Genomic DNA, 12838 nt, shown 5'->3' on the forward strand with positions numbered 1-12838 from the left:
GAGAGAATAAACAAAGATAAGTCACCTGAGTCTGGTTGTGGTCTGAGCTTCTCCTGTTTAAATCTGTAGAAAACACATTACCATTGTCTAATCAGTCATGGCACTGTTGAACCACTGAACTACTGTCCCACCTTTTAATAAATTTAATTTAATTCTGCTCTTAAAGGTGCAGAAAGAATCGTTTGGACTCACCATTAGAATGAACTGCCCTTTTTTTATAGATGAGCAGCAGAACAACAGGCAGAAGAAACACAGCCAATACCACTATTATAACCACAGGCAAGAGGATACCTGTAGGAAAGAAGATGCAATTAACGAAGCCAGAATAACCTCCACTATATGCACTGCAGAGTAGGTAAGAAAGGAACTCTGTTCAGGTCCGTTGGCTGAGAGAAAATCTTATAAAATGTAGAATAATGAACCTGAACTTGCAGGTGATGTTTTAGGCTGCTTGGTGCTTTCACTGAAGGCTGATAAAGGTAAGGTGCTTCCTGAAGTAAAACTCCATGTTAGTGGTCGTGGTGATGAAGGCAGATGTGCTGACGATGAAATGGGTTTCACATGGGATTTAGTCTTGAAAGTTGAAGCTGAGAACAAAGAAACAATCAGAACAACACTTACTGCTCAAAGCAGTCTGTAACCAAAGAAAGTTCACTAATATTCTAACAACACAGTTGTTCTCAATATACGATAAACTAAATACACATATAATCCTCAGAGACATGAAGGCTTTCATGACTTTCTGTAGAAACTCACCTTCTGTGACAACAACTTCAAAATCCCAGTTTAAAGATAAGTGATCTGAAGGTGTTCTGTCCAAAGAGCACCTGTACCGCCCTGAGTCAGACTTTTCCAGCTCAGTGATGCTCACATAGACAACTGTATGAATGAGAAAAAATCCTTCTATATATTTAATACTATATCTGCCACTCTGGGCTGAATCATCTGTTGTTTCAATGAGAATATTTCCTTTTTCACATTTTTCTTTACAGAAGAGCTTCCTGCTTCCAGACAGAGTAAATGAGCATCCAACTGTGATGGTTCCTCCTTCCATTCCAGTGCGGATGGGAATGACTGCACCGACAACACCAGTGTTTCCATCCTGCAGAGCCGCTGAAAACACGAAAAATCATTATTTACTGTCTTCATGTAAGACAAGACTGCTTTATATTTAAAGATACACATGTTGCTTTGATTTTAAACTATTTAAAACGTTCTAATCAATTCTGTTTACAGATACTCTACATAAAAACGTCAATCATGATCGCAAAGATCTAGATTGTTGAGAATTGTTTAAAAAAAAAAACAACACGAAAAGTCATACAACGATTTTTGATACATTAGTTCTGAATTTAAAATTTACCAGTAGCCCAAAGTAAAACTCCATACTGTGTTGCAGTTGTCTTAGAGAATTACTACAACTTACACATATGAAAAAGAACATTTTCACATGACCCTGTGTATACACAGGGTCATGTTCACATGACTCAGTAGCTTGCTGAAGCACCATAGCAGTGGTACCCTGAAGTCATTGCTTCTAACATAAAAGTGTTTGTTTTATCAGCCTTTCATATCTTTGTGGACACAAAGATATAGCCCACTCTTATTTACAGTGTAGGCTCAGTTCAGTCGAGGCTTGCAGGTATTCATTTGTGCACTGCTCTCTTAAGTCCCACCAAAGCATTTTAATCAGGTTGAGGTTTGGACTTTAACAGGGCCATTGCAATATCTTTTTTCTTATATTCTCCCTCGAAGGGAGGCAGTATCAAATTGGTTCCATTTGTTTGTCTGTTTTTTAGAAATCCATCCATTCATCTTCTTCCGCTTATCGTGGCCGGGTCGCGGGGCAGCAGCCTAAACAGAGAGAAGCCCAGACCTCCCTCTCCCCAGCCACCTCCTCCAGCTTGGGGGACACTAAGGTGTTCCCAGGCCAGTCAAGAGATAAAATTTCTCCAGCGTGTCCTTCATCTGCCCCATGGCCTCCTCCCAGTGGGATATGCTTGTAACACTTCACTCAGGAGGCACCAAGGAGGCATCCTTATCAGATGCCCAAACCACCTCAACTGGCTCCTTTCGATGTGGAGGAGTAGCAGCTCCATTGAACTCCTCACCGTATCTCCAAGGAAGAGGCCAGCCACCATTTGGAGGAAGCCCACTTCTGCCACTTGTATCTGCGATCCTTGTATCTTTCTTTCGCTCTGTCTTCACCACAGTGGACTGATAGAGTGTCCGCATCACTGCAGCAACAGCACCAATCTGTCTGTCAATCTCCAGCTCCCTTCTCCCGTCACCAAGACCCCGAGATACTTGAACTCCTCCACTTTGGGCATGAATTCGTTCCTGACCTGGAGTGGGCACTCCACCCTTTTCTTGCTGAGGACCATGGCCTCAGAGTTGGAGTGGCTGATTCTCATTCCTACTGCTTCACTCTTGGCTGCGAGTGCTAGTTAGAAATCTATCCTTCAAATTCTTATCATATTCTTAAGATTTTGATTCTTAAGATATCATGTTTTGTGTGAAGGCAGACAACAACAACAACTCAAGCTGATTTAAGTTTGGTGAAAATCGGGTCAAGGTCAAGGTCACACCGTTTTGGGGGAGTCTTATTTTTAGGCTTCTGTTGTGATTTAGGTTTTGAGTGCTCAGATGAGTAGAAAAGCGCTATATAAGAACAAGTCCATTTACCATCAGCTCATCACAGCGGTTGATAGGGGGGATAAGGTAATAGCTAAAGCTGATGCTAAAGAGGATGATGAGACAGACAAAGGGTTATTTAACCTCACATTTCAGCCTATCAATCTCAGGCTATGTTGGCTGATTAGTTTTGTCCTAATCATAAAGTGAAGCATCTGATCCACTGATGTCATTTCAGTTGCTGTGTAGAAGATGCTTAAAAAAGATTGTTCTAACTTATTCACAACAATAAAAGGAGACATTGAAGAGAAGCCTGGAGCCTGTGAAACTGCATCAGTGTCAGACAAGCTGCCCACTGTTCATGTCTTTGAGCGTGAAATTAGATTTTTGATGTGTTGCTCAATAAGCACAGTTTACTGCCGCACTGCTGTTCCTCTTTAACATTAGTCTAAAAAACAAACAAACATGTTTTTCGTCACCAGCTCTAAAAGGCATGTAGAACTATTTACAACACACTTTATGTAGAATGAAAGGTACACTCTGTGAGTGGGTGGGGATGTTTCAGGCTATTTGTTGATTATAGTTGAATAACCCACAGATCACCTATAAATAAATGAATAAAGCAACAGGAAACAAAGAGGTGGATGTACTTACTGAGGAAGATAAAGGCGATAAAAGTGTGGCAGACTTTCATTTTGATGCTTTGATCGTTTGTCGCTACCTCCTCGTCCTTCTTCACTGGCAAACCCGAAGCGTCTCGTTCTTTTTATGTTTGGGTTCTTCTTCTAAACACAGGACACACTCAGCCCTACTCTCCTCCCCATCTCTCTTTACTCCCTGCATTTGATTTTATTAACTGATATAATACAATGAAAGGATAAAAAATTAAAGCCCCATCTAAATGTTCAAATATGTAGAATTCATGTGGTGACAAATGATCCAGTATAATTCCTGGAGCAATTTCTTCACAAATTTCAGAAGTGGAGTTTTTGATGTAAATTCGGATCTTCTACTCAGTAAAATCATTTTTTTAGTAGTAATGAAAGACTTACAAGAGCTTAAAGCCATTAACAACAACCAATTAACTAAAGAATAAGTTAAACATAAAGAAAAAGAAAATAATGTTTAAATACAGTTTTTGTCATGGATCCTATGTGTTAGCACATGATACAGAATATAGCGGTGCTTCAAAAACAGATGTCAAGTCATGATTCTGTCTAAATCTTTTTATGAAGTTTTGTCTTCTGCTGGGAGTCATTCCACAGCAACATCAGACATATTTACTTTATTAAAAAGTCAGACCAGATTTTGGGGCAATTTTATACTTCTCTTTTCGGCCCATTATCACAGATCAAAAATAAATAAATAAACATAACTAAAAATCCCCCCTCCATGAATCGGGGTTTGTGTCTCCCACAGATTCCAGGGTGTGTGCTGTCAGTTAGCTTTTGTTCCCTGGTAGGGTCTCCCATGGCAAATTGGTCTGGGTGAAGGACCCGACAAAGGCACTTATGAGTGTAAGCTCAAGGGAACAGTTCACCCTGCCTGGGATAGGGTTACCAGGGCCCTGCCCAGGAGACAGGCCTGGAAGGGGGGGGGGGGCCCAAGGGAGAGATCTTGGTGGCCAGGTTGGACCGGAAGAAAATGGGTGGATGACAAAAAAAAAAAATCCCCCCAAATAAATAAATGAAATTGTGTGTAAACACAATAACTCAAAAAGGTTTGTGTGAATTCTAATAAAACTTTGGTGGATGTTTGCACTCTCAGAGTGCTTCGTGGTTTTTAGGGTAGGAGGGTTTGTTTTCCCCTCTGGTTCTCAGATGTTCTCAGAGTTTGGAAAACCTGTTTGGAAAGAAGACATACCAATATACCAATGTTTATTATTGCTTTGCAACTTTACAGATCACTTTGATGAGCTGTTATTTAATCCTGATATTTGTCACTACTCCTACAGCACCCCCAGGTGGTGCCTTTGAATATAAGATGAGCTCTAATTTTGCACCAGAATGAGAAGAGAAGTTATTTTAAACCAAAATATCATAATGATCATAATGCTCAATCTGTAAAATCTTTATCTTTTACTAAAGTGAAGAATAAAGAAGTGTTTAAAGATGTTGTCTGTTGTATCAATCTGTGTCTGTTGTGAAACATAAATTCAGGCCTGGATGCTGGATTATTTGTGCTTTCATGTCTGTTTAAGTGTAAGGTACACTTGGTCTTCATCCCTGCTGGCTGGATCCAGGCTCTGGTATACTGACTCTTCAGGTGGCAACGTCAGAGGATTGTCATAGAGAACAATCTGGAAAAGACAGAATGATGAAAGTAACCCTGTTAAATCAGAAGCTCTTGAGGTTTGAGGTAAGCACCTTTTGGTGGGGGAACTCCAGGCCTCAAGGGCTGATGTCCTGCAGGTGTCCTACCTCCTCAACATGTCTTGAAGTTCTCCAGAGGCCTGGTAATGAACTAATCATTTGATTCAAGTGTGTTAACTCAGGGTGATATCTAACACCTGCAGGACACCGGCCCTTGAGGCCTGGAGTTGCCCATCCCTGATATATAGTCATAATAAGGACTACAATATCCAGAATGGCTCTAGGCATTCTGGGTAATGTAGTGCATAGAATGAGGCAGTAGGAATAGTGCCATCATTATCGTTGTTCTGGCTGAGTATAAAACTTTTGGGCCAAGTCAGTGTACTATAAGCGCTGCTCTATGCTGTTTATAAAAGATGCAAAACAAGATTCCTCCCCCTGCCTTCATTGGTATTCGTCATGTTGACATCATAAACAATAGATTCTGTTCAAATTACCTCGCTCTTTTCATAATTCATAATTTTCTGTTTCTTCAAACCTGAAAACGGTAAAACACAGAAAAGTATTAGACAAACATGAAATATTCTTAGATGTAAGGCTGGTTGGAGACTATACACTCTGTGCGCTCCACAAATGTCAGCAGTCAGTCACAGGGTTAAAAATCCACACATTAGAATCACTAATCAGCTTATCATAAAGGTGCCAAAGAGGTGAAACATAACTCACAAGAGTCCGTAGTCGTCTTTTTGCAGATGAGCTGCACAACAACAAACAACACCAAAACCACCATGACTACAGCTATAACCACAGGCCAGAGAAAACCTGCAGAGAGAAAAGAGAAGACCAAAATATGGGAGAATATAATCTTTGTATAAAAACTACTGTTCTTATATATGTATGTACGTATGTATTTATGTATAGAAAAACTACCCCTTCATGTTTCTGTATTGAGAGAAATAACTTGTGAAATATATTTCACTGCACCTGAATTTACAAATGTTATTTCAGGCTGTTTAGTGATTGTTGTGGAAGTTGAAAAAGATTGCGGGCCCAATGCTGGCGTTGAAGCTGTTGATGCTGCAAACAGGGACACAATCAGAAACATTACTGATGTAAAGAAGTTATCAGTGAGCAATGAAAATATTATCCTTTTTTTTTAGAGTAAGGTTGTGGAGCATTTTAATGATGACTAGTAAAAACTCACCTTCCGTCACCGTGAGCTGAAAGCTATCAAACAAATATGGATCCAAGTCTCTGTCCAAATAGCACCGGTACAGCCCCGAGTCAGATTTTTCCAGTTGTGTGATGCTGACATAAAAAACTGCATGACGTGTTGGAAACTCTTCTTCTTTGTATTTAATAAAGTATCTGCCGCTTTGAGCTACAAGGTCGGCTGTTTCAATGAGAATGTTTCCCCTTTCACATTGGTCCTTACATAAGAGCTTCCACTTTCCAAAGATATAAAATGAACATTTAACTGTGATGTTTCCTCCTTCCACTCCTGTATGCATGGCAATCTTTGCATTGTAAGGAACAGTGTTTCCATCCTGCAGTGCTATGGAAAAGATTAGTAAATCATTACTATCACTCAAATAGATATTCGGGTCTGATGATAATTTGAAGATCAACAAATTGATTTAACAATAATTCTCTGTACAAATATCCACATTTCCTAACACCTGAAATACTATATTAACGTTTTATCAGCTGTAATTAATATTTAGAATCTCTCCATGTTCACCTAGGTTGATTTTCTTGCTTAATTTTATCCTTTAACCATCAACTAAATGCTGATGTTCAATCAGTGGATACTGAAGCTGAAGACGTAGTTACTTGTGAAAGTCTGCTTTGTTTTCACAAGTATTTAAGCCTCAGCTCCACCAAGAGACTCATTCTGCTTTTATGAACTTTATAAAGTGCATTGGCAAAATTCAAGTGGCACTGTGGGAGTGTTGAGGGTGCCACAGCACCCCCTGTGTAAAGCTAAGATCACTGCATTCCCAGTCAAGTGCAAAAATAAATAAATAAATGCACAATGTAATAATTTAGTAAAATAAACAAAGGTGTTAAAACACTTAAAATATTATTTATCTAAGAAATACGTGAGTTGGACAGCTGTGATAAATAAACCAGTAAGGATTTTTCAAACATATGGTCTTATGATTTTACACGTAGCCTCTTCATCACCATTAACAAGAAATTATGCAAAATGAGCTGACAGATCATTTTGCATAATTTCCGGCTGGTTCAAATGGGCTGATAATTACCACAGCTGTGGTAACGAGCTTGCAGCTGCTGCTGTGTTTACCCATGTCAGTGGCCTCATCCAAGTGAGCATTACTGACAGACCACCATAATGCAAAAGTGACTAACGCACTGTTGTTTTATTAATGTCTTCACAGACATTTTGAACACATCAGTGCCCCTCATGAAGAAATTTATCACCAAGTCACATTATAAGTCACAATATCATAACTGTGCACCCAAATCAAGGTAAGTCTTTGGCTAATTATGAGCAGCACAAGACCCGTTTAACATTAAGCAGTAGTTCACCACTGCTGCGAAAGGGTGTTTGATTATGTTATAATATGTTGATTATGTTACTCAACCTCACGACTATTCCTGAGGCTCTGAATGCAAGTTAACAAAAAAAAGTTTGGTTTAGAAAATGCTAATATAGTTGGAAAGGGCTCTTTGGTTAATCAGAATAAATGTGTTCCTGTGTTGATGTATAAACTATTCTGAGAAATACATGAAATGCAAGAAAGAGACAAGTGGTGTCAGAGTGATGAAGGTAAATTCTCCATAGTGACTAATGAATCTTAAAAATTAAATCAAATAACAAAAAACTTTAGAAATAATACAGGTAAATGTACTTACTGAGGAAGATGAAGCAGATAACAATGTGACGGACTTTCATGTTGAGACTTTATCACTCGAATCCTCGAATTTCACTGTCATATCAGAAACTCCTTATTTCTAAATGAAGAACTTGTTCTGCTAAACAAACAGTCAGCCCTACTCTCCACCCAAATTTTTGCATCATTTCTCTTAATACAGTCACAGCAGGACACTTGATTTAGCTAAGTCACGGTCAGATGACTTTGAAAGAAAGCTGTTATTGGTATTTTTCCTTATAAAGATATGAAATAAGAAAGGTTTTTTTGTTTAGTTTTTTTTTAATTATAAGATTAACTGTATGCTCTTTCATGAACCCTCACTGACCTTTAAGGTGTTGTAATTACTTTAAGATTTCACAAGAGAGATTGCAGGAAAACAGCTGCTATGAGGAAGCACGCTCAATGAGTATATCATTTTGAAATTTCTAAAAATGCAAGAACATGAACATGCTGGTGGCAGAACTGCATTTTTATTTTATCACAAAAAGAGGGGAAAAGGACATATTTTTCTCTTCCGGGCACTGGTTGTTTTTTCATTTGTTTGTTTTGAAATAGAAATGAGAACCTAAATTTAAAAATGTGCATTCTGAAAGTAGATGAAAAAGTAGCTGATATAAACGCATCTGAAGGGCTATTATTTTGAAATCCAAAATTCCATAAAGTAACACTGAGTGTGTACCCTGTCATCTACTCTTCCACTGGTCTGTGGAAACAAAAACTTTCCTTGCAATAGATTCTGAAGTCACACACAAACAAGATCATGGTAGCGATTTCACAAGGCTATTATTATGAAATCCAAAATCAGACTGACGTGTGATATTGACTGAGTAACAATATGAGGGCGTATTCTGTTGATCTAGGTATAAACTGGTCTGTGGAAACAGGACGTTTCCTTATAACAGCCTTCTAGTTTCAGAGAAAAATTGCTTATATAAGACATTTCTGAGGGCTTTAACTTTGAAATTAAAATTCATGTTTCTTTTTTTTTACAAACAAAATATGATATTGGCACAATAAAGGATTTTCTTTTTACCACACAAATACAAAATTAATTGGTATTTTGTAATGAAATCGAAATTCAACTGTAGACAGGCTCATTTGTGTTATTGTGTCTGTGTGTGTTAAAACAGAATGATAATGATATTTATTATGACACTGATGTTTACACTCTGTGAAACAAAGTAAGCATAAACAGACCGGTGGAAGTTTGGAAAGTTTCCTTAAACGTTTTTCTTCCACTTTCTCTTTGAGAAACCTGTCACGCTGTCACTTTTTTTAATGTGTAAATAACTTTGAGACTATGGGGTAAATAGTTAAATTTTATCAGAAGCATAATGACCATGCTGAGGCAAAATCAGGTTTGAAAACTGTAACAAACTCTAATCAATAAAGATGTGCCTATCCTCACCTATGGTCACAAGCTGTGGGTAGTGACCAAAAGATCAAGATCGCGGATACAAGCGGCAGAAATGATCTATCATGTAGATCGACTTCTTTCCATAGTAGAACTTTTGGAAGTATTAGAAGCAGGTGTTACTGGTAGGGACTCAAGCCAATACCATCATTTGCAATAGTTAATATCATTTTATGTATTATGTAGAGACAAAAGTAGTAGTTTTCATCAGGAACAGGTGCTTTAAAGTGCAGAAGAAGGTTCTGGAGAGCTGCTAAGTCTGCAAAGTTTTTGAAAACTTTATTGAGTTGAATGAACTCATTAAGTAAAAAGAAGACAGAGTCATTCAAATGAAAAGACTGAAAATGCTGAGATCAATTAATTAATAAAACTTCCATACTTAGTAAGGAAAAAACAGGTAATTTCAATTTCAATAAATGTAGTGAAGGAATAATAGCGGTGCTATATTAGGCTTAAATGTGGCTCAGCAGTGCACATTCTTGACTCACTACTTCCTCATTTTAAAATGCACTAAACGTACAAATAATTGTTTTCTATATTTATCTATATTGTTTTGGGTTTCAGACATTTTTAAGACATGTACCACAGCTATTTAAATGCAAAGTATATCCTTTATAATATTACTGACTGCATCTCATTTTCACTGTATTTTATTTCATTTTTACAGCTCAGTATCCAGAGAAAAGCACAGAGCTGCCTGAGGTGTCAACACCTGAAGACACAAGCGATCCAATTTCAGGTAAAACACACCTTACAAAGTAAGTCTCCCACTTCTATGGGAGTTTCAGGGAGTGTAAGTGTGAACATGTTAAGGCAACATTGAGTTAGTTCAGTTCCACTTTCTATGACTATTTCATACAGTTTCATCTCCTGTGTTTAATAAAACAAAATTAAGAAAAAGCTAAAGTGACTGTGGAAAATTACAGTATGTAATTTTCACTGTTCACAGCGTCAACCACGTTCCCTACAACCACCAAACTGTATGAACGGGAGCTGGCTGAGAAATCAACTACAGGTATTATTAACTCCGAATTTTACTGATCCTGGATAGTACTGCAGCCTACACGCTGATCATTTTATTAAAGATGAAAGACTTTAGACAGTTTTTCAACTCTCAGTAATGCCATAGTGATCGTTTGATATATGGACCTGCAGCGGAGTTTAGGTCCAGACACGGCTAGTGACGTCAGACTGAACAACCGGATATACGCTGAATTCTGAAACTCTCCTTATCAATCTTGCACCTTCCGCAATGGGTGGCTCGCGTATACGGACAGGACATGGCTGCGACAGACTTCCCAAATCCACCTTCGCTTTTATAGCCGTGGTCTCTCATCTTGTTACATGAAGTAATTTACTATTACTACTCTAAAATATGAATTACATCTGAAATAATCAAATACATGAAATAGAATGATTAATAGTACATTTCCCTTTTTTTAGGAAATGACCTGTATGTATCTGTATGAAATCAATAAAAGGATCAAGTACTGCATTATCTTTAGTTACATTGATAATATTTATTTATGGTAAAACAGTGGTAAAATATCGCTGTTGCTTTCGTATAAATGAAGCGGACATACCTGAGTGGCCGCGATCTAATCCTGTTTACATAAAGTAAACCTGCTCCCGAGCAGGTTTACGCTTACGGCTCTGTTGCTATGACAGCAAGTCCCGGATGAGCTTCGGGGAACCGAACGATCCAAGATCACGCGAAATCGTCAACAATCAAATCCAGCTAACTTACTTAGCGAGGTACGAAGAACGGGCCCCAGGTTATTCTCCTGCTTGTCTTTTTAGTAGACCACATATTGTAGTTATGGCTACAATATGTAATAATACATATGATTTATGTACTACATGTTGTCGTATGTAGTACATAAATCAGTTGACACCAAATACTGTACTCAGACCACTTAACCACCTGCAGTATTTAAGTGTTCATGATCTTTTCAACTTTTTAGCGTCCATCAACAGAGTCTGAACAAAACAACTGAACAATCTGTAGCAACTTGGATACTTTAATTGGATTGAGAGAGAAAGCATTGTATTGTGCTTAAACAGCACAGCTGCTTTGAAAAGTTCAATAGGTAAACGCTCTACGCAGGGGTGCCCAATCCCGGTCCTCGAGAGCTACCGTCCTGCAGCTTTTAGATGCATCCTTGTTCCCACACACCCGAATCAAATGAATGGCTTGTTATCAGGCCTTTGCCAAACATGATGGCATGCTGAAGAGGTAATCAAACCATTTGATTCAGCTGTGTTGGAGTAGGGATGCATCTAAAAGCTGCAGGATATTATTTGACTGGAGGCATAACTCACAGACACACGAGACGCGCCATTACTCCAATGAGTATCCTTTATTTTTCCTCCCCCCCCCCCCCCCGTTCCTACCACTTAACATTTACCTGATACTACAAAAAGCTGCAGGATAGTAGCTCTTGAGGGCAGGGATTGGGCAGCCCTGCTCTACAGTATTTAATGAAAATTATTACCACAAGGGGGCAGTGTTTTCATCAGGTTTTAGTCAGGCAGCCGCAGTGGATTCAGCTCTGTTCTTCTGTACTGTTATTTTCATGAATGACTTTCCAACGATTCTAGTGCTTCTGTGCTCTTCTAGCTACCAAAATAACTGTGAAATTATTTCTGATCAAAAGTTGAGCTAAAAGTAGCTTTAGGGATTGTAGAACAGCTCATGTTGGGCAGATTTTACTTTACTTTAAAAAAAATAATAAAAATCATCCAAAACCTACATTAAATGAATAAAATGAAGAGCTAAGGTGCTATGTGGAATGGCAGAGCTTGGTCACTGTCTTAAATAGACACTACCGGTATGAAGAAAAGTGTATTTATCATGTTTATTCAACACCAAATTGTGCAGGTATTCGTTAAAATGCAAACCACACCTGATCAACTTCCTAATTTCTTGCTTTGTCTCTTATAGTTTACACACTGATTGTCATATTTACTGCGGTTTGTGCTACGATGGTTGTCATTGTGGTGCAGGTGGTTTTACTACTACTGTTTTATAAATGGAAGTCAAAGGTGGAAACTGCTGGTGAGTTACCTGCTCAGGATTTATTTATTTATTTATTTATTTATTTATTTATTTATTTATTTATTTATTTATTTAAATATACCACTGGGGATGGGAACTGATAAGATAAGTTCTCATTGGCTCATTGTCACCTTGATCTCTAATCAGCATACCAAAGACATTACATTCATGCAAATGAATCACATGCTACTAAGTCAAATGTTTGCGAATGTTGGCGGTATTGGTCGTCTTTGTTGTGATTGGTGTTGAATTCATTGCTCAAAAAAAGTAAAGTAAAAAAAGTTATTACACATATTGCACACAACACTTTTCTTAAAAGTAATGGAGTACTTTATATAATTACACCCAGTAGAAAGACATTCATTATACTACTTGTTACATTACTTTCATGTCAACAATACAACCCTACAGGCTACAGCCCTGCACACCAACACACACCAGCACAAAGAGACTTTAAAGCATCACTGTGATTTTACTGCAGAAACATAAACAGGTAGAAACGGAGGCAGCAGCATAACTG

General features: G+C 38.1%; 1 protein-coding gene across 2 annotated transcripts; it reads right to left on the bottom strand.

Moving 5' to 3' along the window:
- Nucleotides 1-311: 311 nt before the first annotated feature.
- LOC102301097 lies at nt 312-7955 on the bottom strand. 2 transcript variants are annotated; one of them, XR_006054238.1, is made up of 7 exons: nt 7827-7955; nt 6151-6501; nt 5931-6023; nt 5673-5768; nt 5444-5484; nt 3289-4933; nt 312-1113 (listed from the first exon to the last, which is right to left on the bottom strand). XR_006054238.1 is itself a non-coding variant. In XM_005918723.2 (6 exons), exons 1-6 carry the CDS (start codon nt 7864-7866, stop codon nt 4820-4822), a joined length of 735 nt encoding a protein of 244 aa, XP_005918785.1. In that variant the 5' UTR covers nt 7867-7955; the 3' UTR covers nt 1974-4819. The 2 variants fall into 2 exon arrangements, 1 of the variants encoding a protein (XP_005918785.1); XM_005918723.2 differs by lacking the exon at nt 312-1113 and having other exon boundaries at nt 1974-4933.
- Between the last annotated feature and the right edge of the window lie 4883 nt (nt 7956-12838).

The sequence above is a fragment of the Haplochromis burtoni genome, unplaced genomic scaffold (genome assembly GCF_018398535.1).
Source record: "Haplochromis burtoni strain Fernald_Lab_line unplaced genomic scaffold, NCSU_Asbu1 Contig_31, whole genome shotgun sequence".
NCBI classification, from domain to species: Eukaryota; Metazoa; Chordata; class Actinopteri; order Cichliformes; family Cichlidae; genus Haplochromis; species Haplochromis burtoni.

Excerpts from the sequence above, each read along its gene's own strand:
- LOC102301097 (XM_005918723.2), bottom strand. The coding sequence starts at position 7,866 with ATGAAAGTCCGTCACATTGTTATCTGCTTCATCTTCCTCA. Across the intron at positions 6,024-6,150 it reads TCAGCTCACGGTGACGGAAG|CATCAACAGCTTCAACGCCA; the intron begins GTGAGTTTTTAC and ends CCCTGTTTGCAG. Across the intron at positions 5,769-5,930 it reads AATAACATTTGTAAATTCAG|GTTTTCTCTGGCCTGTGGTT; the intron begins GTGCAGTGAAAT and ends TTCTCTCTGCAG.